The sequence below is a fragment of the Diabrotica undecimpunctata genome, chromosome 1 (genome assembly GCF_040954645.1).
Source record: "Diabrotica undecimpunctata isolate CICGRU chromosome 1, icDiaUnde3, whole genome shotgun sequence".
In the NCBI taxonomy this organism is placed as follows: Eukaryota; Metazoa; Arthropoda; class Insecta; order Coleoptera; family Chrysomelidae; genus Diabrotica; species Diabrotica undecimpunctata.
In genome coordinates this window covers 102,137,181-102,161,205 of record NC_092803.1, presented here as the reverse complement: position 1 = coordinate 102,161,205, position 24,025 = coordinate 102,137,181, and the positions used below count along the sequence as shown (strand labels likewise).

At 33.3% G+C, this 24,025-nt stretch overlaps 1 protein-coding gene across 1 annotated transcript; it reads left to right on the top strand.

The window, feature by feature from the left end:
* Window positions 1-300: 300 nt before the first annotated feature.
* On the top strand, window positions 301-23,467 carry Hmbs (porphobilinogen deaminase-like protein l(3)02640). Its single transcript, XM_072545569.1, has 7 exons — window positions 301-612; window positions 669-741; window positions 795-981; window positions 1,035-1,252; window positions 4,219-4,425; window positions 12,066-12,303; window positions 20,262-23,467. Exons 1-7 carry the CDS (start codon window positions 565-567, stop codon window positions 20,704-20,706), a joined length of 1,416 nt encoding a protein of 471 aa, XP_072401670.1. The 5' UTR covers window positions 301-564; the 3' UTR covers window positions 20,707-23,467.
* The last annotated feature ends 558 nt before the right edge of the window (window positions 23,468-24,025 follow it).

Here is a 24,025-nt window from a genome sequence, read left to right as displayed (position 1 = left end):
TAACGAATCAAATACTCAAAGTATTTATTTCTTTTAAAAAATAACTACAAAAATATTTCATTCTTTTATTAACAGGGAAGACTTCATTCAAAACAATGAAGACTTTATTCAAAACAAATCAATATTTTGAATAGTCTTCATAAAAATTTTTCATTTTGATGGTTAAGATGTGTTTCCCGAAAGAGGATATACGCGTAATACGCCTCCATTATTTAAAAATCGCGCTAAAATCTAGGTAAAGAAAATCTGGCAACGTCGGCATCGCTTGGGTTAATTAGCTTCTCGTCTCTAGGGTGACGATATGTCAAACTCTAACCTACAATAAAACATGATATAACTAAAATTTTTTTTGTGATTTGTGATTAAGTATTATTTGTTATTTATTTTTTATTAAATTAGATTATTTTATTAAAGAATACTGAAACATGAAGTTATAATAAAGTTGTATTTTAGGATAACAACTGTAAATAAATAAATTATAGGTATTTTAAATTCAAATTGTATCTAATAGTGTTCTACATGATATAGCATTTTTTCTGTATTAAGATTAAAGTTATAGACAACATGAGTGGAGACCAGAAAGTTATTCGTGTTGGTTCACGAAAAAGCGAGGTAATTTAATTTAATGAAACTTTACCTTACATTTAGTAACATATGTTTAATTTTAGCTAGCTCTTATCCAAACCAGACATGTTATTTCCTTACTTAAAGACTGTTTTCCTGACAGAGAATTTGAAATAGGTAAAAACATTGTTTATACATCTATTTCAGTGTTTCATTTGGTTTGTTTTTAGTTACTATGAGCACACTAGGTGACAAAGTACTAGATATTGCATTACCAAAAATAGGTGAGAAGTCTCTCTTTACAAAAGAACTAGAAACAGCATTAGCAACAGGCTGTGTAGATTTTGTTGTACATTCATTAAAGGATCTTCCAACTTCTTTGCCATTAGGCATGGCTATTGGTGCTGTTTTAACAAGGTACAAATGTTTTATTAAATTTTTAGTTGTTTACCAATGTTTATATATTCTAGAGAAGATCCCAGAGATGCATTAGTTCTTCGTAAAGGTTTAACAGGTCTTTCTCTCGAAACATTACCAGAAAATAGTATTATAGGCACATCTAGCTTAAGAAGAACTGCTCAATTAGCAAAAAAGTATCCCCATCTAATAGTAGAAAACATAAGAGGGAATCTTAATACCAGACTGAAAAAGTTGGATGATTTGGAGCATTATCAAGCTATAATTTTAGGTAGGTCATACAAAATTATAAACTACCTCTCAATAATTAATAGATGGTTATTAGTTTTGATTCTTATTGCTTTAAGTCGATGTTCTTACACATAAATTCTTTTTCAGAATACCACATTTCCTTAAGTTTTTTATCTCATTTTATATTTTCCCCTCCTATTGATCTGTTGTAGGTTTTCTTTTAAATACCCTCAATTAAGTTAGTTACTTTATTCTTACCTGAAATATATTCATATCAACCCATTTCTAATTATAATTAATTTCAGTTTTCCATATTTTATAAACATTTCTTAGACTTAATTCACTTTGTGTACAGCCTCATTTAAATTTTATTAGAGTTTAGTTTAAGGTACCTTATGTTGTCTCTGTACCTGCTATAGCTAATACACAAAATTGTGTAAAAAATATTGTATGTTTATGGTCATATTATAGTGTCCTCATACTTCCATGTTTGAAGGAATTGTTTAAAGAGCTTTATGTTATATTTTTAACCAGTTGAAATAATATGAAATGTTATTTGATACCTTTTTGAAGGTATGAAAACTATTTTAAATTTAAAATTAAACTCAAGTCTTCCAAAATGTGTTTGTAAGTCAAGGTACTATAATTTTATTTTGGTTTTCATTGTAAATTCTTTAATGTTAGAAAACATGTGCTTTATTGTATTTAGCATTGAGTATTTCAATACTAAATCTCTATTTTTTAAGTATAGGCTTTTCCATTCAGTGTTTTATAATGGTACATTGTATTTGGGCCTTATCTTATATATATTTTATTATATCCCTTTTCCAATCTCCATTCTCAATTTTTATTTTAGTTGTTATCCTTGTTTCTTGTGAATATTATATCTAATAAATTTTATATGCTATTTTATCTGTTAATGACACTCCTATTTAAAATTATCACCCCACTTATATTATATGATGGTTATGTAAGTCAATGTTTATTTAATAGGTGCCACATGTCAAGTAGCTATTCTTTTAAACATTTAGATTTATATGAAAGTTGAGATTATAGTGTACAGATACTTACATATCATTTTATTTTTTCATATTAAGTATCGATAAAATGTTATAGATAATTAAATATTATCAATGAATTTTCTAGAAAAACAAAACACACTTACCATTTTAGCTGAATGATGAATGTTGAAAAGTTACAATTTTTGTTACAAAGACAAGCATTATGTGTTTGAGTATTGCAGAACAGAAAATATTGTCAATGTAGAAATATGCCTAGAACAATATATCACATTGAGCAGTACAAGAAATCCTGTATTTTATACTTTTAGCGACATACAAGTTAAATACCAGTCCACTGTTGCAAATTTCTTAACCAGGAGAGTTTCGTCTGCCCTATCCATTTCTTTTCTTTAATTTTACCATTTAGAATTAGCCAAAGGAACTCATATTTTATTCTTCTGATTATATGTAAAAGATATTCTAGATTTTATGTCTCCTAATGATATCTAATAGAGTTCATTGATTTGACTATTCTTCAATACAACCACATTTCAGATGTCTTGATTTTAATGATTTCTATTTGTGGTATCAACATTTAGTCTTAGTTTCACATTCATACACAATTAGAGACCATACTACTGTTGGCTAGTTAGTCGATGTTTCGAAGCAATGAGTTGAGTCACAGAACTGTTTCAATGTTTCGATACATTAAACGTTTATTGTTTCGAAACATCGAGTCAGTACATGTCATCTGATAATGATAAGTATTCATTTAAAAATGATATTGAAAATCTATACTACCGAGAAAAAACTAATTAAATAAAACCAGACTAAACATATCTATGCTACACCTAAGACAATAAATTTGTGCTTAGCCAGCTCAAATCTCTAATCCTTCAACAATCCTTATAACAATTCTTTAACAATTACATTACTGTCACGTGCCTTACAGAAAATGAATCTGCACGAAATATTGTCTTATCTTATTATCTTTGCATAGCGACCGACAATGAATTGTTATGATATGAAACATATGAAGTTACAGTATCAGGTAAAATGTGTCAATTGTTTCAATGTTTCGAATCATTGTTTCGAAACATCACAGTGAGTTAATTCAAATGATTCGAAACATTCATATGAGTCATTTCGGCCATCACTAGACCATACACACCATCTTAGAAACTTTTCACGGATTTCCAAATTAATTGAGTTATTGATTAATAAAGGCCTGAATTTTCAAAATGTGCCCCTTGCATGTTTAATTTGACATGTGATTTTGAAGTACACATTGAAATTTTTAAGTGATCCATTATCCAAGTTATTTGAATGGTACTCTTTCCAGGATTTGGTGGTTTAATACCAGTTGGGTTGGTCTGATATCCTTTTTACTGGTCACCATATCTTTAGTTTTGTGGATGTTTATTGACAGTGGTTCACTGGCTTTATTGTTTTTGGCTTGGCTTATGGCTTTTTCCACTTCTGCTTTTAAGATTAATAGCCTCATATTTGAACTTAAGTTTGGTAGTGACTTTCAGTCATCCTTAAACAAGTTTCAGTGCAGTTTTCTGATTCGTCCATTACTTCACCTACCAAAGATAGTGCATGACCTTATTTATATATTTGGTGATAACAAAGTTTTCTTCTTGGCAGAAATGAACTAGTCTGTTTCTCTTTTCAGTTCTTTCCTATAAACAGAAGCCTCCAGTCCTTCTGAGAGTTTTGTCTTCTCCTACTTTAGCAATTAAGTCTCCCATTATTAAATAAAATTCATGTTTTTTGTGTTATTCAGTGCTTGTTTTAATTCACAATAAAATGCATTCACTTCATTATTTGCACTGTTACTTGTACGAGCATATACTTGTATTAAGTTTATATTAATCTTAGTTTTAATAGTTATCATCATTATTTGCTCTGAAAGAGGAAGAAACTTATCTTGTCTTTTTCTTATATTAGTCTTTTATAGTAAGTAATAAATTTTTTCTAATAACCTATTTTAATATTTTAGCTGCTGCTGGTCTTAAAAGAATAGGTTGGGAAGAGAGAATATCAAAAATTTTAATAGAAGATGATCTACTGTATGCCGTTGGTCAAGGAGCACTAGCTGTAGAGTGTAGAGCTGATAATGAAGAAATCATTAACCTACTTCAACCACTTTATGACTTAGAAACAGCATTACAAGTTGCAGCAGAAAGAAGTTTTTTAAAAACTCTAGGTACATATTGTTTTGTTGACATCCTGTATAAACGTTTTTGTCAGTAAAAGCTTAATAATGAAAGGAAATAAGTCTTCAACATGCAAATCATTTAGGGATGCGTGATGGAAAAAGTCTGCTTATAGATGGAATACTAAAGAATACATTGACAAAATAAATGTTCTTATTTTAACACAAATTCCTGATTACATACAATCTCTCTAGGTTCAAGTTCTTGACATACTCACTAGTGTCACTGACAGGTGGTGCCAACACTTAACACATAAAAATAAACAATATAGAATTGTAATACCACCACACTTCTGCAATTCTATATTAGCGTAACAACAAAACTATTACAACTCAACAAAATTTAAAAGTTCTCTAAAATAGGTGAATTTAGTTTTTGACAATGACTGTAAAAATGTTGGCTTGTTGCTGATCAGACTGTACATATTCTAAAGTAATAAGTTCCTTTTCCAAACAATCTTTGATAAAATGATGTCTAACATCAATACATTTGGTTTTTTTTGTTTCCAATGTAGAAGCCATCTTCTAATACATGATTGGTTATCTTCATACACATGTACATTATACATAGTTGTAAAAATCTCTTCCAACATCTGACTAAAGAACAAACTTTCTGTGATACATGAAGATATTGCCATATATTCTGCTTCTGCACCAGATAGTGGCACTACATTTTGCTTCTTAGTTTTCCAATAAATAGCAAGAGCGAAAAGAAAAATCTCAATACCTCATTGTGTTGGTTTTTTTTCATCTTTCGAGTCCTGCATTGTGAGTATTTCTGGATTGTTTGTGGTGTTAAGTTGTTTTCTTTCTTTATTTGCATTTAGCCATAAAGACCAAAAATATATACACTTAAAGTACTTTATTGCAAAATATCGCCCACCAAGATCGGTACACTATAGGTCGGAGCTATAGGGTGGATGGTTCAACAATTCGATGTTCTGAAGTTCCAAAAACTCTATTGTCTTTTGGTAGTGTGAGCACTTGCATTGTCCTAATGTAGAATGATTCGCTGTTTTGTGTTGCTTTGTCGAAGTTTCGCGATAACTTCTGGTAAAAAAACGGTTATACACCAGTCAAAAGTAACTAACACTTCTTCGATCTTCTAAAGCAGTTGTTGTCACATGATCAGATTTTGACACAACAGTTGCGACCATTTTCTTTGGCACACTTCGAGAACAGATCACTTTTATTGGTTTTTCCTCATCGTGAAACACCCACACAGCGGATTGGCGTTTATTTTCCGGTTCGTAGGAGCAAATCGAAGATTCGTCGCCACTAACAATACTATAAACGTTTTTTGAGCTTCCTTTATTGAACCGTTCCAATGTATTTCGACACCAATTGACGCGAACCATTGTTTACTCTTCTGTCAGTAAATGAGGGATCCAAACGGAAAACCAACTTTGTAACACACAGTTCTTTACTCTACTATGTCCAAGTATTTTACACGGCGGTCATCATTAATTAGCTGATGAACCGTATCAAGTTTTGCCGCGTGACTGCTGTTTTGGGTGGACCTAGCCTGGATTAGTCACTAAGACTGGAGCAACCACGTTGAAATTCTCAATACCATCGGGAAATAGTTGACTGGTGTGATGTGCTTAATTCCCAAACACAGAAACCATTTCAGCGAGTCATTGCTGCATTGGACACGGCAAGTAAAGAAATTAAGGTTCTGAATCTACATTTTTGTGTTAATTGTGTGGTTCTGAATTAAGCTATAATTATTATTTATAATAAAAATCACATACTTAATTAACAAATGTTTGATGTTTTGATTTCCACTCCGGAAATCGTTTTCAAATAAGATTATTACACAAATTCTGAAAAATGGATTACCAAAGTTTTTTTACTAGTTATATCATTTCAAAATTGATATGTTGGACCTCGATCTTGTAGGACTATCAAATTCTGTCTGTTTTTGTGTATTTTGTATTATATGTTTGTGTAAAAAGACTGTATCGTAATTGTGGTTGAGTGGGTAAATTGAGCAAAATGATTTTGTATTTATGTGTGTTGCATGTTTGTTGTGTGTAAGATTGTAGATGATGTTTTCCGATCTCCTATTATTCCGCTATTGTTGGTATATTCGTGTTGTTGACCTCTTCTTTTAGTATTTGCAACCAAATCCTGCTACATTCTGCTGATGGGTTTACTACACATTTTTCTTTCTTTGCGTAGGATTAAGGCTGCTTCTTTGGGTTTTCTCTTTTTCATGTATGTTTCTTTCATGATTATTGAGACACCTTTCTATTGTGATCTGTGTTGGTTGTCTCACGCATATTTACATATCTGGGATTTATTGAAGTGTCTGTTCTTGATGTATGTTTCATGCTCGTTTATCTTAACACTCAATGGTCTTGCGGTTTCTCCCACGTAGAAATTGTTGCATTCACAGGGTATTTTATAAATACAGTTTTTATCTTTCTTGTGTGTTGTTGAATTTGGTTTTGGACAGGATGGACCTTAGTGCATCTGCACCTGCTAACAAAGGTTCTGACCAAAAATGACTATCTATTGTCATTTATAAACAAGGAATTCTAGAAGATTAAAAAAAAAAGAAAACAACAAAACACAACAGGCAACCCAGAAAGACTCACACGAAGGGATTCAAGGATGACAACAATACCATATGTAAAGGGCTTTTCAGAAAAACTTAAGAGGATAGGAAACAAGTGCAACACCACAACAACTTTCAAAACAACCAACACACTGAGGTCCATTTTGTCCAAAACCAAACCCAACAGCACATAAGAAAGATGCCATGTCCATCCAAAACAGCAGTCACACAGCAAAAAATTCGTCAGCCAATTAAGGATGACCGCCATGTAACATACCGGGATATGGAGACATTTTTGAACATTTCAAAGACCTCTATTTAAAAGATCTTACATGAAGAACTGGGCGTTACGAAATTGGTTTCCCGTTGGATCTCTCATTTGCCGACAGAAGAGCAAAAAGCGGTTCCCGTCAATTGGTATCGAAACACATTGGAACGGTTTAACAAAGGACGCTCAAAAAACGTTTATAGTATTGTTGGTGGCGATGAATCTTTACGGCGATTTACTCCTACGAACCGGAAAATAAACGCAAATCCGCTGTATGGGTGTTTCATGATGAAGAAAAACCAACAAAAGTGATCCGTTCTCGAAGTGTGTCAAGACAACTTTTGTGTCAAAATCTGGTCATGTGGCAACAATTGCTTTAAAATCCTACCTTAGGACAATGCAAGGATCACACTGGCCAAAAGACAATAGAGTTTTTGGTGCTTCAAAACATCGAATTGTTAAATCATCCACCTTATGTCCCGACCTAAGTCCCAACGACTTCTTCACATTCTCAAAGATCAAGAATTCAATGTCCTTTAAAACAGCGATTTTGCAGATGTCAACTGAAGACTGGAATAACTGTTTTACCAATTGGTTTGAACGTATGCAAAAGTATGTCGATCTTGGTGACACATTTTGAAAAGCAATAAAATACTTTAAGTGATAGTTTTTTTTTTGTCTTTATGGCTATATGCAAAACTGAAAAGACAACGCTCGTACCTTTTAATACATTAATAGGAAGTAAGAGAATGGCCATTTGAATTCCAATTAAAAAAAAAATATTTTTTAAATACAAAATCCGCCAAATGATTTCCGTTGAAAAGAAGTCGCAGACAATTCAGTCAGGAGACCGATGGGGCCAACTGATATTCCCGTTTCGAGAAACAATACGCCTGTAACAAAGTAATAAGACCATTCATTGAAATTCTTGCAATGTGGCTTGTTGCCCCGTCCTACTGAAGTAGTGTGTTTTTATTAACTGGAAAACGGTCAAGCTGTAGTGCGAGGAAATTCTGAAACATTGTAACGTAATGCTCAGAAATAATGATAACGCTAATTTTGTTTCTTAACAAAACTGGAGAGAATAGAATAACAATACCAATTTAAAATTTACTAAAATTACATAAATCGTCAATATCACAAAATAAAAGATTATAAGATACACAATCCATTATAAAATTTAAATAAGTTGCATATTGCATAATAAAACCTTACGAACTAACAAGTTTAAGTTGCTTCATGTGATACCTAAATATGTGGGTAAATCCCCATTATTTTTCATTTAAAAAAAAACTAAGATTTTCAAAATAACGGCTTGCCTTTTAAACGGGCTTTTTTTAGATTATTGCCTGAAAATGAGGGAAAAAATATGGACTGATATGGACTCATTTGCCGAGAGTGCTTACTATTATGCCACTTTTTGAGCATGAAGAGTTGTTTCATGAAGCAAACGTGGGTTTTCCCGTGCCCAGTATCTAATTTTGTTTATTAACAAACCTGGAGAGAATAGAATAGAAATATGCTTTATTGTCACTGAAAATTCAACTATTTTGTCTGGGTCCGCCACTGTTAACGTTTTTGACGTAAAATATGCGTTTAAATGATTTAAATATTTAAAAAAATCGGCTACTAGATACGTAAGGGTGTAAACTATTCAATGACCAAAATGTACAAAATAAAATAAATAATGTATAAAGTATACAATAAATTCCACAATATAAATTTTTATGCACATTTTTTTATAAATTCAACTCTTTTTTTGTAACTTTTCTTCTTGCTGTTACTCTCTTTAATACGTCTGTATTATTACTTCGTTTTTTAATTTGAGTCGGTTTCCATTGATTATGTTTGTTAGATTTGTTTGGTTTCCGATGCAGTTGTTGCACTCATAAAAGAAATTAACACCTCGACAAACACAATAAATATCATATTTTTTTTCAGCGGTCAAGTTTGCGATTTAGCTTTTCGGGATATTGTTGTGTAACACAAATACTAATGATCACGCCAAGTTTCGAAGCTGTGCATATGATTATGCATAGTGTACTTCAAAAAAATGTAATTTAACAAAAGTAATCACGAATAAGGCTGCAACGAAAATAATGTTACCTAGTGTTTCTTTTTGATGGCACAGACTTCTACAAACCCTAGATTTTTTTGTTTTTGAACAACGAATAAAATGCTGTTTGCAAAATTTTTACATCACAAAAGCTGAAAAAGTTATAGAGGGAAAACTTAAAAATTTTGATATTGATAAAATGTTAGCAACGCTTATTAGTTTTATTATAAGTCTGCTATCCTTCTATAGTCATAGGTTAATAGTTCTAGCATATAGTTGAATGCTGAAAAAAAATTATGTAGAGAAATGTAACTTATTCTTTAAAATACACGCAGAAAATTCCACGTTTTTTTATTGAAATTAACATAAATTAACACCGTCTTACAAACTATTAATTAACTTAAAAAAAATAGCCAGAGCGCAGTCTAATATGCCGGAAATTTATTCAAAACAACTTCGAAAAATGATTTAGAAGTCGTCTGAAGGATTATAAGTCGAGGTGCCTATGAAATTAAAAATAATAATGGGGATGCAATTTGTTAGGAGGAAAGAGTTAAAATCCCGTGATTTTTGAAGTAGCTTCTGCAATGTGTTATTCTATTGAGGCCAAAAAGATACCATATTGCTCTTTTTGTAATTTAAAAATAACATCATTTACGTCACGGAACAATACACTCTGGCATCTTTCGGCCGAGTGGGATACTAGGTCAGAAGATCCCAGGTTAGTGCCAGATTAACCGTGTTCCGGCTAAAACCTTAACCACCGTTCCAGAGAGGTGGTCTTGCCACTCAATGAACAACTAAAATAAAAAACTAAAAATTTATAAATAACCATACCTATTACCGTAAATCAGAAAATGTTTCAGACGTTAGGCCATAAATCAATAAATAATATTAACAATAAATTTTAGATCCCTGGCTCAATTTCCTACTCTGCCCTCCTGCTCCTTTTTCTTCATTACCCCAGAAATCAGACAGTGTACTTCTCTCCATTCTTTCTCTCCTCTCAACATTATGTTTACAACGTTTCTTTCATCCAGCCCGAAACCCATTCGCCTCTCGAAATCTCCCCTCTCATTTGCCCATCCCTGGCAGTTAAAAATGTGGGCGGGAGCGTCCGGTACCCCACAAACAGTACAGTCTGCCGAGGCAGATTTGCCTATTCTATTTGTGAAGGTGCCAAACCTACCATGTCCGGTCAGGAAGTAGTCTAGTTTCCTGAACTTACATTCCCACCACTGCCTCAGATCGGGAATAAACTCCTCCGTCTACCTTGCCTTTCCGCTATCATTCGCCCATTCTCTCTGCCACTCTACTATCGTTCTTTCTCTCTCATTTTCATCTATATTAACATCCATCCTCCTCGCATACACCCTCGCTCGCTCTTTGCACAACAAAACGATCGGTATCACCGCTCCAATGACATATAGAGCCTTATTTGAAACTGTTCTATATGCGCTAGATACCCTGAGGAGCATTCGCCTTTGCGAAGTCTTCATCAGTTTAGAGTATTTCACAGTGTTTAGTACGCTACACCACACGGGGGCAGCGTAGATTACCACCGACTGGAAAACTCCATTTAACACCTTTCTTTTGGTGCTACCTGGGCCTCCAATGTTTGGCATCGACCGTATCAACGCCTCCAGATTTCGGTTCACCTTCTCTACCGTCTTTTGGATGTGTACTCCGAACCTTAGTCCTTTCGACAACAAGACTCCCAGATACTTAATCGATTCCACTATAAAGCGAAGAGAGGATTTTTCCCGACTCCCTTTGAGAACTAACACATCAGTTTTCTAAGGCGCTAGCTGTAGATCGTTGTCTCTGATCCACCTACTAATGCGACGCAGGGCTGTATTAGCCGCATTAGCCATGTTAGTGCGAGATCATCGGCATAAGCTACAAGAGTGCATCCCCTTGGCATCTGTAGCCTCAACACCCCGTCGTACAGGACATCAATGATACTGATCTGGCTGTTATTAACAAGCAATGGTTGAAGAGATCCTTTATAGGATAATGCTATTGTCTTATCCACGTTAAAAGGATATTCGCTTAAATAACGAATTAGAGGTAACAATTGTCTTTCAATTTCATTATTGAAAATCATCCGAATTAAGACTCAAGGTACAATTTGTATTCTGTAAGGATGATGTCGAAGATCCTGATGGATAATCCTTCCCAACGATGTGTCACTTATTCCAAGACGTGTGGCGTGATGGATCTTCGATCCATGTGGATTTCTTAAGATGAGTTGTCGACATTTTCGATATTAACAACGGTTCGAACTGTTCTGGCACTACCACCTCTTTTTTTAGACATCGATCCAGTTTGCTCAAGATTTCTTACCCACTTTTTAACAGCATTATCTGACGGGACAGGTTGGTTACGTGGTATATTGAAATGCCAGCGAAAGTCATGATGCCCTGGTACCTGGCGGGTCGGCGACTTTCTTCCACACTACTTCATCGCGCAATGCAAGCTCCATCTCAAATCTTCCCGTTTCACTGGCGAACCCGTTACCCAAAACAACTATTTTCTTTCTTAGTACATTATAAATGTATTAGTCAGATCACTTATCTAATTCTCGAATAACAACTCATTTTTGGTATATTTTGTGAATATTCACATCTGTTATAGATCCACAAATGTAAAAAAATGTGATTTTATTTTTTATTAAATAAAAAACATACAAAAATTAGAATCCTGTTGAAATCGTTTATTAAATCATTAAAACTGCATTTTAGGTGGCGGGTGTAGTGCCCCTGTAGCTGTAGTATCAAACCTTAAGGTGGTTAAAGAAAACGAGCTGGACTTATACTTAAAGGGTGCTGTTTGGTCCCTAGATGGCAAGGAAGAAGTAGTAAACAGTGACAGTATAAGTATTGGAGTGAAAAAAGATTTGCGGTGTGCACAGTGTCCATATAGAAATATTAAAGTAAAAGATATAGAAAACTTGGAATGTATTAAATGTCCTGTTAATAGGTATGTACATTTACTGTAATGATTTTTTTTTAATTTAGTCATTTATCGATCTAAATTTAGAATGGATATTCACCTTATATTATCCTTTGTATTACTGAACATTGTCCATACCACTTCAAACATATTTCATACTCTTTTATTATTCTCTATTGCAATACACTTAACACCAATCTGTTACTGTAAATATTTACAAACATCTTAGTAGATGATGAGAGATCTGTACACCGTACATAAAATGTATGTCTAATGTTGTGATGATACTGGGAAACTACCTAATTAAACCTACCTAAATTGATATTGAATAAAAGCCGACATACCACAAGGAAACGCATTTAGACATGATGACCATTCATGTCTAAAGAAGCCTACCAGTGGATAAAAGCATAAAAAGTCGCTGGTAAATTGGTGCAGGCACATTGGTGGAGTGTGTTATGCGTATTTCTCCCCTCTTGCTTCTTCTTTTAGTATCTATCTGTTGCGGATATTGGTGAGCATAATGGCTATTTTTTATTTTATTCGCAGCTACTCTGAACAATCCATGAATTCATTCGTCTTTTGATCTCTCACTTTCTATTTCTTTTCCCTGTAGAATCAGTTTCAGAACTGTGGGTGTAATATGCTAAGGAGTATACCAAGAAATGGACTATTAAGGTTGATCTTCACCCTCGATTAATTTGTTTCTGATCCTAGAGATGGCTCTACTGCGGCATGCTACTATGGTAAATTTTTTAACTTAATTGTAGATTTCTACATGATGACTCTGTAATATTTTCAAACCCTAACATAAATTGCAGTTTTCTATCATTATATCCATTGGCTGAGTTGCCAAGTTGTATAAACAGTAATTTTATCAAATACGCTATAACTTATCTGCTTACTAGTAGACCAAGTAAGCAAATATATCTTTAACAACATCTTTATGTATAATACTTTACTGCTCTGCTGTGTCATTCGAAATATAACATACCAAATAAATCATATTATCTAAACAATTTTATCGGCAAAGAAATTATGTAGGTACTTGCCGTTATATCTGTGAATATCGTATTACCATTAAATTCGTACATCATAATAATTATATTACATTTTTGTTGATAGTTAAAAATTAAATGATCTGGTATTATGTAATATTTTAGTCGGAAATAACAAAAATGTTCGTTTATATTTCCTATTTCGTGCTTTATTAGTCTTTTATATGCTCTGTTTATTCTTATAATTTTTCTTTTAATAATCACATTTTTATCTCGAAAAAGAAAATATAACGATCACATCACAGCTCTTCTTCTTCTTCTTCTAATGGCGCTACAACTCTTTGTGAGTCTTGGCCTGCTTAACAATGTTCTTCCATTCTGCCCTGTCGGATACTTTCCTTCGCCACTGCCTGATGTTCATGGTTTTAAGATCCCTCTCTACGTCGTCTATCCATCTTTTACGGGGCCTTCCTCTTGTTCTGTTTCCTTGGGGCTTCCATCTCTGGACTACTTTTACAGCTCGATTATCTGGCATTCTTTCTAGGTGACCAAGCCAGTTTAGTCTTTGTGATTTTACAAATCTGACAATATCTGCGCTCTGCATTAGTTCATCCAGCTCGTGGTTCATTTTAATTTTCCACGAACTATCGCTGCATTGGGTTGGTCCAAATATCTTCCTTAGTATTTTGCGCTCAAATATTCTCAGTTGATTTTCATCAGTGGTTGAGAGGGTCCACGTTTCACATCCATATGTGACCACTGGTCTAATTACTGTTTTGTAGATTCTCAGCTTAGACTCACGATTCAGTAACTTACTTTTCATTAAGTCTTTGTATGCATAAAAGCACTTATTACCGCTAAGAATCCGTGCTTGTATTTCTTGACTGATGTTGTTGTTGTCATTTATTATTGAGCCTAGGTAGGGAAAAGTGGAGGCATATTTGTAGATATGGTTGTCTACCTTCAGATTCTCATGTTCATTCGATTTTGTGCACTCCATATATTTTGTTTTGTTTTCATTTATATATAGACCAAACGTAGCAGCTTCTCGTTTCAGTTCTATTACTTTTTCGCTCAATACCCTTTTGTTGCGGCTTATTATGGCAACATCATCCGCATATGCGCATATTTGCATATATCTTGTATTAATACAGCCGTTTACATCCAGTTTTCTAACAACAGCTTCTAAAGTTAGATTAAAATGTGTTGTTGATAAGGCATCCCCTTGTCTAACTCCATTTTCAATATCAAAGGCCTGCGTCATATCTCCATCTATTCTCACCATAGCTTTGGAACCCTCCAGAGTCATTCGTATACGTTTAACCAACTTATTGGGTATCCCTAACATAGATAGTTGATTTAACATCTTTTGTCGATCTACTCCATCAAACGCCTGTTTGAAATCGATATACAAGTTGTAAATAGGTATGTTATATTCAACACATTTTTCATGTATACCTCTTAACATATGTATTTGGTCTATAGTTGACCTCTTTGGTCTGAAGCCACATTGGTATTCACCAATAATCTCCTCCGAAAACGATTTCAGGCGGCTATATATAATTCCTGATAATATCTTGTAGATGACATTTAAAACTGTTATGCCCCTATAATTTTTGCAGAGTCGTTTGTCTCCCCCTTTGTACATAGGAAGTATGATTCCCACTTTCCAATCTTCTGGGATGACTTCTAGTGTCCATATGCGGTCGATTAGTTTATGGATACGCCTCCATAGCGCATGTCCCACATTCTTTCACATCACAGCTACAGAGGGAAATTTTTACTTTTTAAGTAAAGTGCATACCTAATTTTTAATTGTAATTAATTTGTTCCCAGCTCTGATATCTAATAAAAAGTCTATATTGTATAAGTATATATAAGTTATACCAAAGTATCTTTATATTATACGCGTTGACAGTACACGCAAAAATTTTAACAACGCATACTATTTGCCTTAAGGTACTGAACGTAAGAGCGTATGCAAAATATTCTTTATGAATACCCTAGATATTTCTGAGAAAACCATCAGAACTGTTGTGAAAAAGAATAACAACTGTACTGTCAAAGGCATTCAGAATGAAGACCTTAGAGGAACACAATATAATCATCACCAGATGAATCCATCTCTATGACGACGTCAGGAATCATATTAACTCCATTCCGAGAATCGAGAGGCATTATTGTAGATCTCGTTCTAAACGCGAATATATATATATATATATATATATATATATATATATATATATATATATATATATATATATATATATATATATATATATATATATATATATATAAGGCGGTCTTACCATTGCTGCTTTACACAGAAATTATGTTAATAAATGTGTTTCTGAGGATAAACAATATACTACATACCAAATGCATTATCACATTTTTATGATAGACTTTAATACCTCCTGTCAGCCCAAGAAAGACCAGTGTAAAGAATCTACATTCTTTAATAATGCTGACGTTAAACCAAGTTTACAAGCGAAACATAAAAGCCACATGAAAGAGAAAATCTTTTCAAGATCAGAAAAAGAAAAAGTGTTTATAATATTTCGAAAGTAAATGTACTTAATTTTACAATTAGTACCGGTTTGTAGCCCTTTGGATTGAAGTAGCGATATATATATATATATATATATATATATATATATATATATATATGACATATGGATGTCAAACCTGGACCCTAACCAAGGCAAACATGAATAAACTAGCCACAACAGAAAGAGCAATGTTAGGTATACGACTGTCAGATAAAAAGAGGAACGACTGGGTAAGATCCAATACAAAAGTCGAGGACATAGCAACAAAAATTGCCAAACTTAAATGGAGCTTCGCGGGCCATACTGCTAGACAAACAGACCTACGTTGGAATACTACAATACAACATTGGAGACCTTACGAAAGTAAACGATCAAGAGGAAGACCACAGATGAGATGGGTTGATGATATTAAAAGAATAGCCGGAACAAATTGGAAATATGTTGCTCAGGATAGAGACCGATGGAAGGAGTTGGGAGAGGCCTATGTCCAAACATGGACGATAGAAGGCTAAGAAGAAGAAGAATTAATAATATTTTTCATTATATTTAGATATGCATATCTAATATTAGGCTTATGACAAAAGTAGACAGGTGGTAGACATTGTTGACTATCACGGGTTGTGTTCGTCTGCATGTGCTAGCAGTAGAAAAGAGACATCTCTATGAGAGAAGAGAGCATTTGACAACAGCTATAAAAAAAAGAAGAAAGGAAAAGATCAATGGAAAGATGGCAAGAAGAGGAGAACAACAAGGAAGATGTTGCCCAGTGGACCAAGATGCTGATCCCGAGCTTAAGGGGACTGGTTAGATTGTCTGTTTTAGGGCGTATCTTCATAGGTTCAGAAAGACAGATACAGATAAATGCCTATACTGCGAATATTCCGACATTGTTACTCACACAATGCTGGAGTGTAATAGATGTACAGTGGAGAGAAACAGAAAAAGAAATAGGTATGAACCCTGTGACTATAAGAGAGATGATCTTGAAGACGACTGGAAGTACGGAGGGATGGAATAGTGTCCACAATTACATCCGAGCAGTCATTACAAAGAAAGAAGAAGAAGAGAAACACCAACCGGGCCAACGACAGAGATACGATCTAATTACTATTTTAATGGAAATAAGCCACAATTAAAGGTTAAAATAAGTTTATTGACGTTTGAATCTTTTATCTTTGATCTTGCACTGATAACTTGTTTATACTCCAACAATTAATAAAAAAAAAGAATAGTAGTTGATACCAAAGTACATCTAGCCTTTATCGACCTAGAAAAGGCGTATGATACAGTTCCAAGACTTAAATTGTGGCAACAACTCGACATTAGTCCATACCTTTTAGAAATAATTACAGAAGTATACAGGGAGAATACTACTTACCTAAAAATCGGAAAAAGACTATCGGAGCCAATAAAAGTAACTAAAGGGCTAAAACAAGGATGCAGTATGTCACACTTACTGTTTAATTTATATATTGAGGCAGCCCTCCATAATTGGAAAAACCACTGCCAGGGAATGGGAATCCCCATAGGAAATGACGTACTGTTCTCCTTGAACTTTGCGGATGACCAAGTCGTCCTAGCTCAAGATTCTTAATATCTAAAATTTATGATGAAGCGTCTATACACAGAATATGTAAAATGTGGGTTACAAGTCAGCATGAAGAAAACAGAATATTTAGTTATCAATTCAGATGCAAGGTTTGAAGTGTTGATCGATGAGGACGTGGATATCAAACAAGTGGAAAAATTTTAATATTTAAGTGCACTCATTGCTAAGAACGGCTTAGGACAAACCGAAATTAAACACCGAATTACTCAGGGACGTAAAATTGTAGGATGTCTGAACTCCTTATGGTGGGATCGCAACATTTCCAAAAGGAACAAAAAAAGAATAGGGCAAACCATGGTTGAATCAGTTCTTTGTTATGGCTCTGAAGTATGGACAATTGTCAATGCAGACCTGAAGAGAAGATTGTTAGCAGTTGAAATGGATTATTTGAGAAGAAGTGCTAGAACATCAAGGCAGGAAAGGAAGACCAACGCTACAGAAACGGTCATTGACAGAATAGAAAAAAAGAGGTTCAAAATGGTTTGGACACCTATTGAGAATGCCTGATGAACGTTGGCCCCAAAAACTTCACAAATAGAAGCCCCTGGAAGAAGAAAAAGAGGTAGAACTTGACGCTCATGGAATGAAGGAATTAGAAGAGCGATGGAATCGAAAGATTTAGAGGAGGAGCATGCCTTAAACCGGCAGGATTGGCGAAGAAGAACGGGAATACGGCGATAGCCGTCTCCAAAATGTATTGTATTTACAAGTTGGATTAATGTCAAACGTGAATAAACTTATTTTAACATTCAATTTTGGCTTATTTCCATTAAAATAGTAATTACTTTAAAATGTCACAAGAAAATAGCTTCAGAACAATAGATAAGATTTAGATAAGAGAAGGGAGTGTTCCAAAAATGTCGCCACCGCACTTTCGGAGTACGGTACGTGCGACAGTCAAATGCAGACAAGTAAGAGAGGGTGGTTTTAGTTGGTAGGCAGGATAATAGATACCTGAATCTTTGGCACTGCTATCTTTAGTACTTTAAATTAAACTAAAACCCAAATTTTGGGGACCCAAAATGGAGGTAGCATAAAAAAATTCCCCTCAGACAAATTCTGGGTACGCTACTGGTTATGCAAGGAACACTAATGTTTATAAATACTAAAATAATTAACTAAAAACGCCTAAATAGGTTTTTAAAACTAAATAGGTTTTTTATAGATATATTAAGTACTTATAGGGTGTAAATTTTATGATCTCGTACTTTCAAAATAAAAGTTGCAGTATCTACTACTCTGTAAGTTTCAGCATGACCGGTTCAAAGTTCAAACATAAATTCCTATTAAATTCATTAACATTCCTATTAAATTTTGTTGTAATCTGCCAAAGTGTTGTACAAAGTAATTAATATGGCAACCCTGTTAGTATGGCGTTTCGTTTGAAGCGTTTCGAAGCCGAACGTAATGCTATCTATTGATGATAAATACTACCATTGCTTCAGATGGAGCCATCTCCCTACATTACAATTTGAAGGCGGCAGTTCAAGACATAATTCTTGTTTAACGAGATTTTTCATATGTTTAGGAAAAAATATTTAACGTTTTATTGCAAATATTTTCTACTTTTACATATGTTTTATATATGTTGTTATTAAAAAATTTTTCGGTTTCTTACCGGTAACTTTATTATAAGCCGAAACATATTATTTTTGCCTATTGGGGCAAAACTGTAAATTCAAAAATTTTCAAAAAATTCATAACTATTTCTTATAATCATATCTTGATGCTGTAAAAAAATTAACAAAATCCTATGTTTGGTTTTCCCGCTTTATACTTGGAAAAAAGTAGTTTTTTTGAGTTTTTCAAAAACGAAAACATGAAGTTTGTTTAAAAGTTGTCAAAATACTTCTAGTCATCACATATACCTTCTCAAATTTTTTCAAATTTTTTGAATTTGGGGTTTGTCTTTTGGGGGGTGCAGATCAACCTTAACGTGGTGAGAGCTATGGAGGGTAGAGTCCTGCAGGCGAACCTCCAGCCCAGTAAGGCAGAACTTACTATTGTTATGAGAATGTTAGATGAATCTTTAATACAAGAGTCTTGGATTTACCAGAGTTAAATCAGAGCCATCATTGCAGAGATTATGTGTATCCGATCTCTCAAAGAGCCGAGGACATCTAGAATAGTCAAAGGACATATTCAAATACTGCCGTTGAGGAATTTTTGTTGTAGGGATTTAATGACTGTAAAAAGAAAATCACAGGGTGTGGGAGTATGAAGGAAATAATTCTTGAATCAGCATACCTTCCGTATCATAACTCCAAACAGTCACCACCAAGTGAGATGAAACGGCTAGTAATTAACTGTAACTGATCATTGGATGTTATGCGAATGCGCACCATCTAACCTGGAGCAGCGCAAACACCAAAGAAAGATAGTTATTACTACATGATTTAGACATACTAAATGTAGGAAACAAACCAACTTTCGTAACTACTCAACTAAAGAACGTAATTGATATAAAATTGGCCGTAATTCACGTGATTAGTAGCCAGGTTAGGTGTCTTGTTCAGACCATTGATACATCTGTTTTGAAATAACAGGCAATCAAGCAGGTGAAAATTGTTTTCTTGTGAAAACTTCAACATCATGTTAAAGCTAACCACTAGTAAGTTATGATCAAAGGTGAAGTCTGCACTGAGATAAGTCTTTCCAATCGTATAACTGTGTTTAAATCTGTTATTTATTAAGATGTAATCTATTTTCTGGAAGTCTCAAGGCGATTTTCATGTGTACAGACGACGTGGTAGGTTTCTTTTATAAATCTCATTAACTGATCTTTTTTATTTTTATTTTATATTTATATGATTTATTTTTTTATAGTGGAGAATCTTCAACAAAAAAACCTAAATTGGATGACATTCCGACTGAATTATTAAAAAATGACCCACATGACAAGTGTCCAATTCAGTTACCTGTAGGTTCGGACTTTATGGGTAAATGTCCCTATCTAGAAAATAAACTAGCAACGTCGGAAGGTTTTGAACCAACTGAAGTGGAATATACAAAGTGCCCGTTTCTCCAAGGAGAAATTATGAAGTATTCCGAAAATAATGCGTTGGAACAGTCGACTTCTGGTGATGATAAGAATTTATTTTGTGGATTGGTAATTCACAAAGATGCCACCTATGAGGGAATGTTAGCAGCGAAGAAATTAGGAGAAAAGTTAGCCAATGATTTAATAGCAAAAGGAGCATTGGAAGTTATGTCAAAGGCTCAAGCAATTATACACAGTCAACAGTCAGTCCCAGTAGTAACTTCTAGTTAGTTTTTTAGTTACAATATTTATAGGCACTGTAGGAAGGAGCTACATGTAGTTTCTTTTTTTGGCTGGGTATAATTATTTCTATTTATATTTTAAGTTTTAAAATGTTTTGAGATATAAACAATAGTATTTAATTTAAATAAAACGACAAAACCTCTGTAATTTTAATTCTGGAAACTATTTTCTGCGTGATCGTGATCGGTAATTTAGGTATGTGCTATGAGGAATGCATGTTTAAAAGATATAGTATTTAATACTAAATTTTAATGTTTTTTACATTAAGAGTTTATTTTTAAGATATATGCATTTTCCGTGCTGTACTATTCAAATTTACTCTACAGGTATATCTTTCAGTTCTATATGACTCTAATCATGAATTACCACACCCAATTCTATTATTTCTAAAAAAAATTTGTTTATGAGATGAAAAATATAAATCGACATTTTAATTAAGTACTTAAACTTATTGGTTATTTTACATCATCAGATAAGAAATTTTACAGAAACATTATGGACCAAAATTATTTAAAATTATTGAAACTTTTTTGTGTTCCTTTCTTAATTTTTGCCGACTGAAATCCTCATGCATGTTCATAACTCCATCTCTAACTAACCGTTTTATGTATATACAGTAAAAGTATCAGAATAAAATACTTCCAGATTAATAAAGTTAGTGAATAACATCAACATTTTATATTTTTTTACCACTAAATAAAATTCTATTTGGGTCAAATAGACGCGAACAGAATAGCGGGGTTAAAATACCATAGACCTGGAAATTTTTAAGAGATTGTGTATACGCACGCCAGATTAATTTCTTTTAATTCACTGTTATCCTTAGATCTCAGTCTTTAGAGTTCTACCAAATCAATATAAAGAAATGCATTGTCCATTTTATCAATTAATGGGATAATTAATTGATAAAATTATCTACTTAAAACCAACAGCTAGTTATATATGCTGCTGTTTTATTGACCCACTAGCGACAAAATTTAGTATTATTTCAAAGCTCAAATAAAACTTATAGATAATGACAAATGTTATTTTGTTAAAACGTCTACGACCCTTTCCTGTTTATATTCACACACATATGCTCTCTCCCTCTCTCTCGCACACATACATATGCATATATATATATATATATATATATATATATATATATATATATATATATATATATATATATATATATATATATAGGCGTATATGGCGTAGGAAAACAGTTTTTCACTATCTAAAAATTTTAAAAATCCATTATATTGATAATGATTTCATATGGTAAAATAATAAATAAAATACTTAATAATCAGAAGAATTTTTGTTAAATAAATACTTAAAAATCATCATCTTATATCTATCATTAAAAGATACAGCACAATACACCCCACATCTTTTGACTTTTGACATCAGTTAATGGAAGAAAAGTGGCATATTTTGGCCATATCTTTAGAAACGATAAGTACTACGATTCTGTAGTTGATGGTTGAATGAAGACGAGGCATCGGAGGAAAGAAGTTCTCTTGGCTGCGAAACTTACGCTAATGGCTCGACATCAAGGAAGCCATTACAATTATACGACCAGCACAAAATAGAGAATTCTAATTGATGATCGCCAACCTCCGATGAGGATAGGACACACTAAGAACAAGATACATTGTTTTAGGGTAATCAATTTTTGAATAAGATTATTATCCATTGTATTAACAATTTTGTGGACAATCCCATTGCGATATTGATGCTTTATAGTTTATGGTATAGCTTTATAGTTATATTACCCTGGTCCATGGGTTGAAGTTTGGTAATTATTTATGATGGAAAAAATATCAATTCAATATTGGTTAATTTTTTACCCTCAATAACTTGATGTGCAGCACAGTTGTCCGTTAACATCAAAATCTTTCGTTTTTGTTTTTTCATTGTCGTATCCAATTCTTTAACTCATTTTTCGAAAACCTCTGTAGTCGTCCATGCTTTTTTCTATTTAATACATATAAGCCTGTTATTCTTCTAGCTTGTATTATTTTTCTTGGTTTTGGTTTTCTAGCGTTTTATTTCTTGGTCCTATTTTCCTGTTGTCACACAAGCCACTTCAAGTTATGTATATTTCCATTCTCAATTTTCTGTATGATAAACTGGTCACATTCGGTTTTTCAGTCAATATTTCAGCTAAACACACACATACTCTTTCAGTGCTTTCACAACACTTATTTTATACAAGCCTTAACGTACTCCTGAATTGATCATGAATTTTTGAGATAATTTCCAGTTTTAATTTGTGATTTTGTTCCATCATTTAGATTTCGTAAGTCTTTGTGTAGAATGAAGTTAATGTTTGTTTATAGGAACGGTAATTATATTATATTATATTATCAAATTCATAAGATCTTTTATTAAATTAGACTTTGAATATCAAACCTTCCTTCCCTGAAAGAGTACTTAGTTTTTTATGAAATAAATACTATATTATATCGAAAATGATTTTTTGATAGTTAAAAGTATGAAATATGTAACATAAATTAGAATTTTATATAAACAGTTGTTTCCTATATGAGCTCAACTTCCATGATGTATTATTATGACAATTTAGCTTAATTATACACAAAAAAGTCTTCATGATGGAACTATGGAAGTATATAAAATATGCTGCCAGATATTTTTTTATGTATTTTTCTTTTTTGTTGCCTGATTTTGATTCTTTCTGGTTTCATTGTTAATTGTCTATAGTTTATTGTTGAAATAAAATATTAAATCTTTTATGTACAAATATGAATTTTATTTCTACCTATTGTCTATATGTCGTAGCTCCGGTGACGCGTATGCGCGTCCAAATATGGTCCAAAAAACGCTGATTCTCTTTCCAGAAGGCCATGCCCAGCAAAGTGTTCCCACTGCAACAAAACGGAATCCAAGGAAGCAGCAGTGCTAAGAACAACGATGGTCAACGACGACTGGACGCCTACTAAGATCAGGGAAGAACAAGAAAGAGATCCAGTTATACAGAAAATTCGAAAATGGAAAGAGGAAAACCGTCGACCGCCTTGGCAAGAAATATCAAACCTATGCTCAGTAGTTAAGACGTATTGGGCCCAGTGGGACTCATTTATCATGGAAGATGGCTTGCTCAAACGAGTACTGGAAAATGATGATGGTTCAGAGAAGAGAAGACAGTTGGTGATCCCAAAGAGCAGAATAGCTGAAGTATTTCGTCAGTTACACGACAGTCCATCAGGAGGGTATTTTGGTGTAAAGAAAACCCTTCAGCGAACTCGGGAACGGTTTTATTGGATGAACAGTTCCGACGATGTAAAAGACTGGTGTAAGA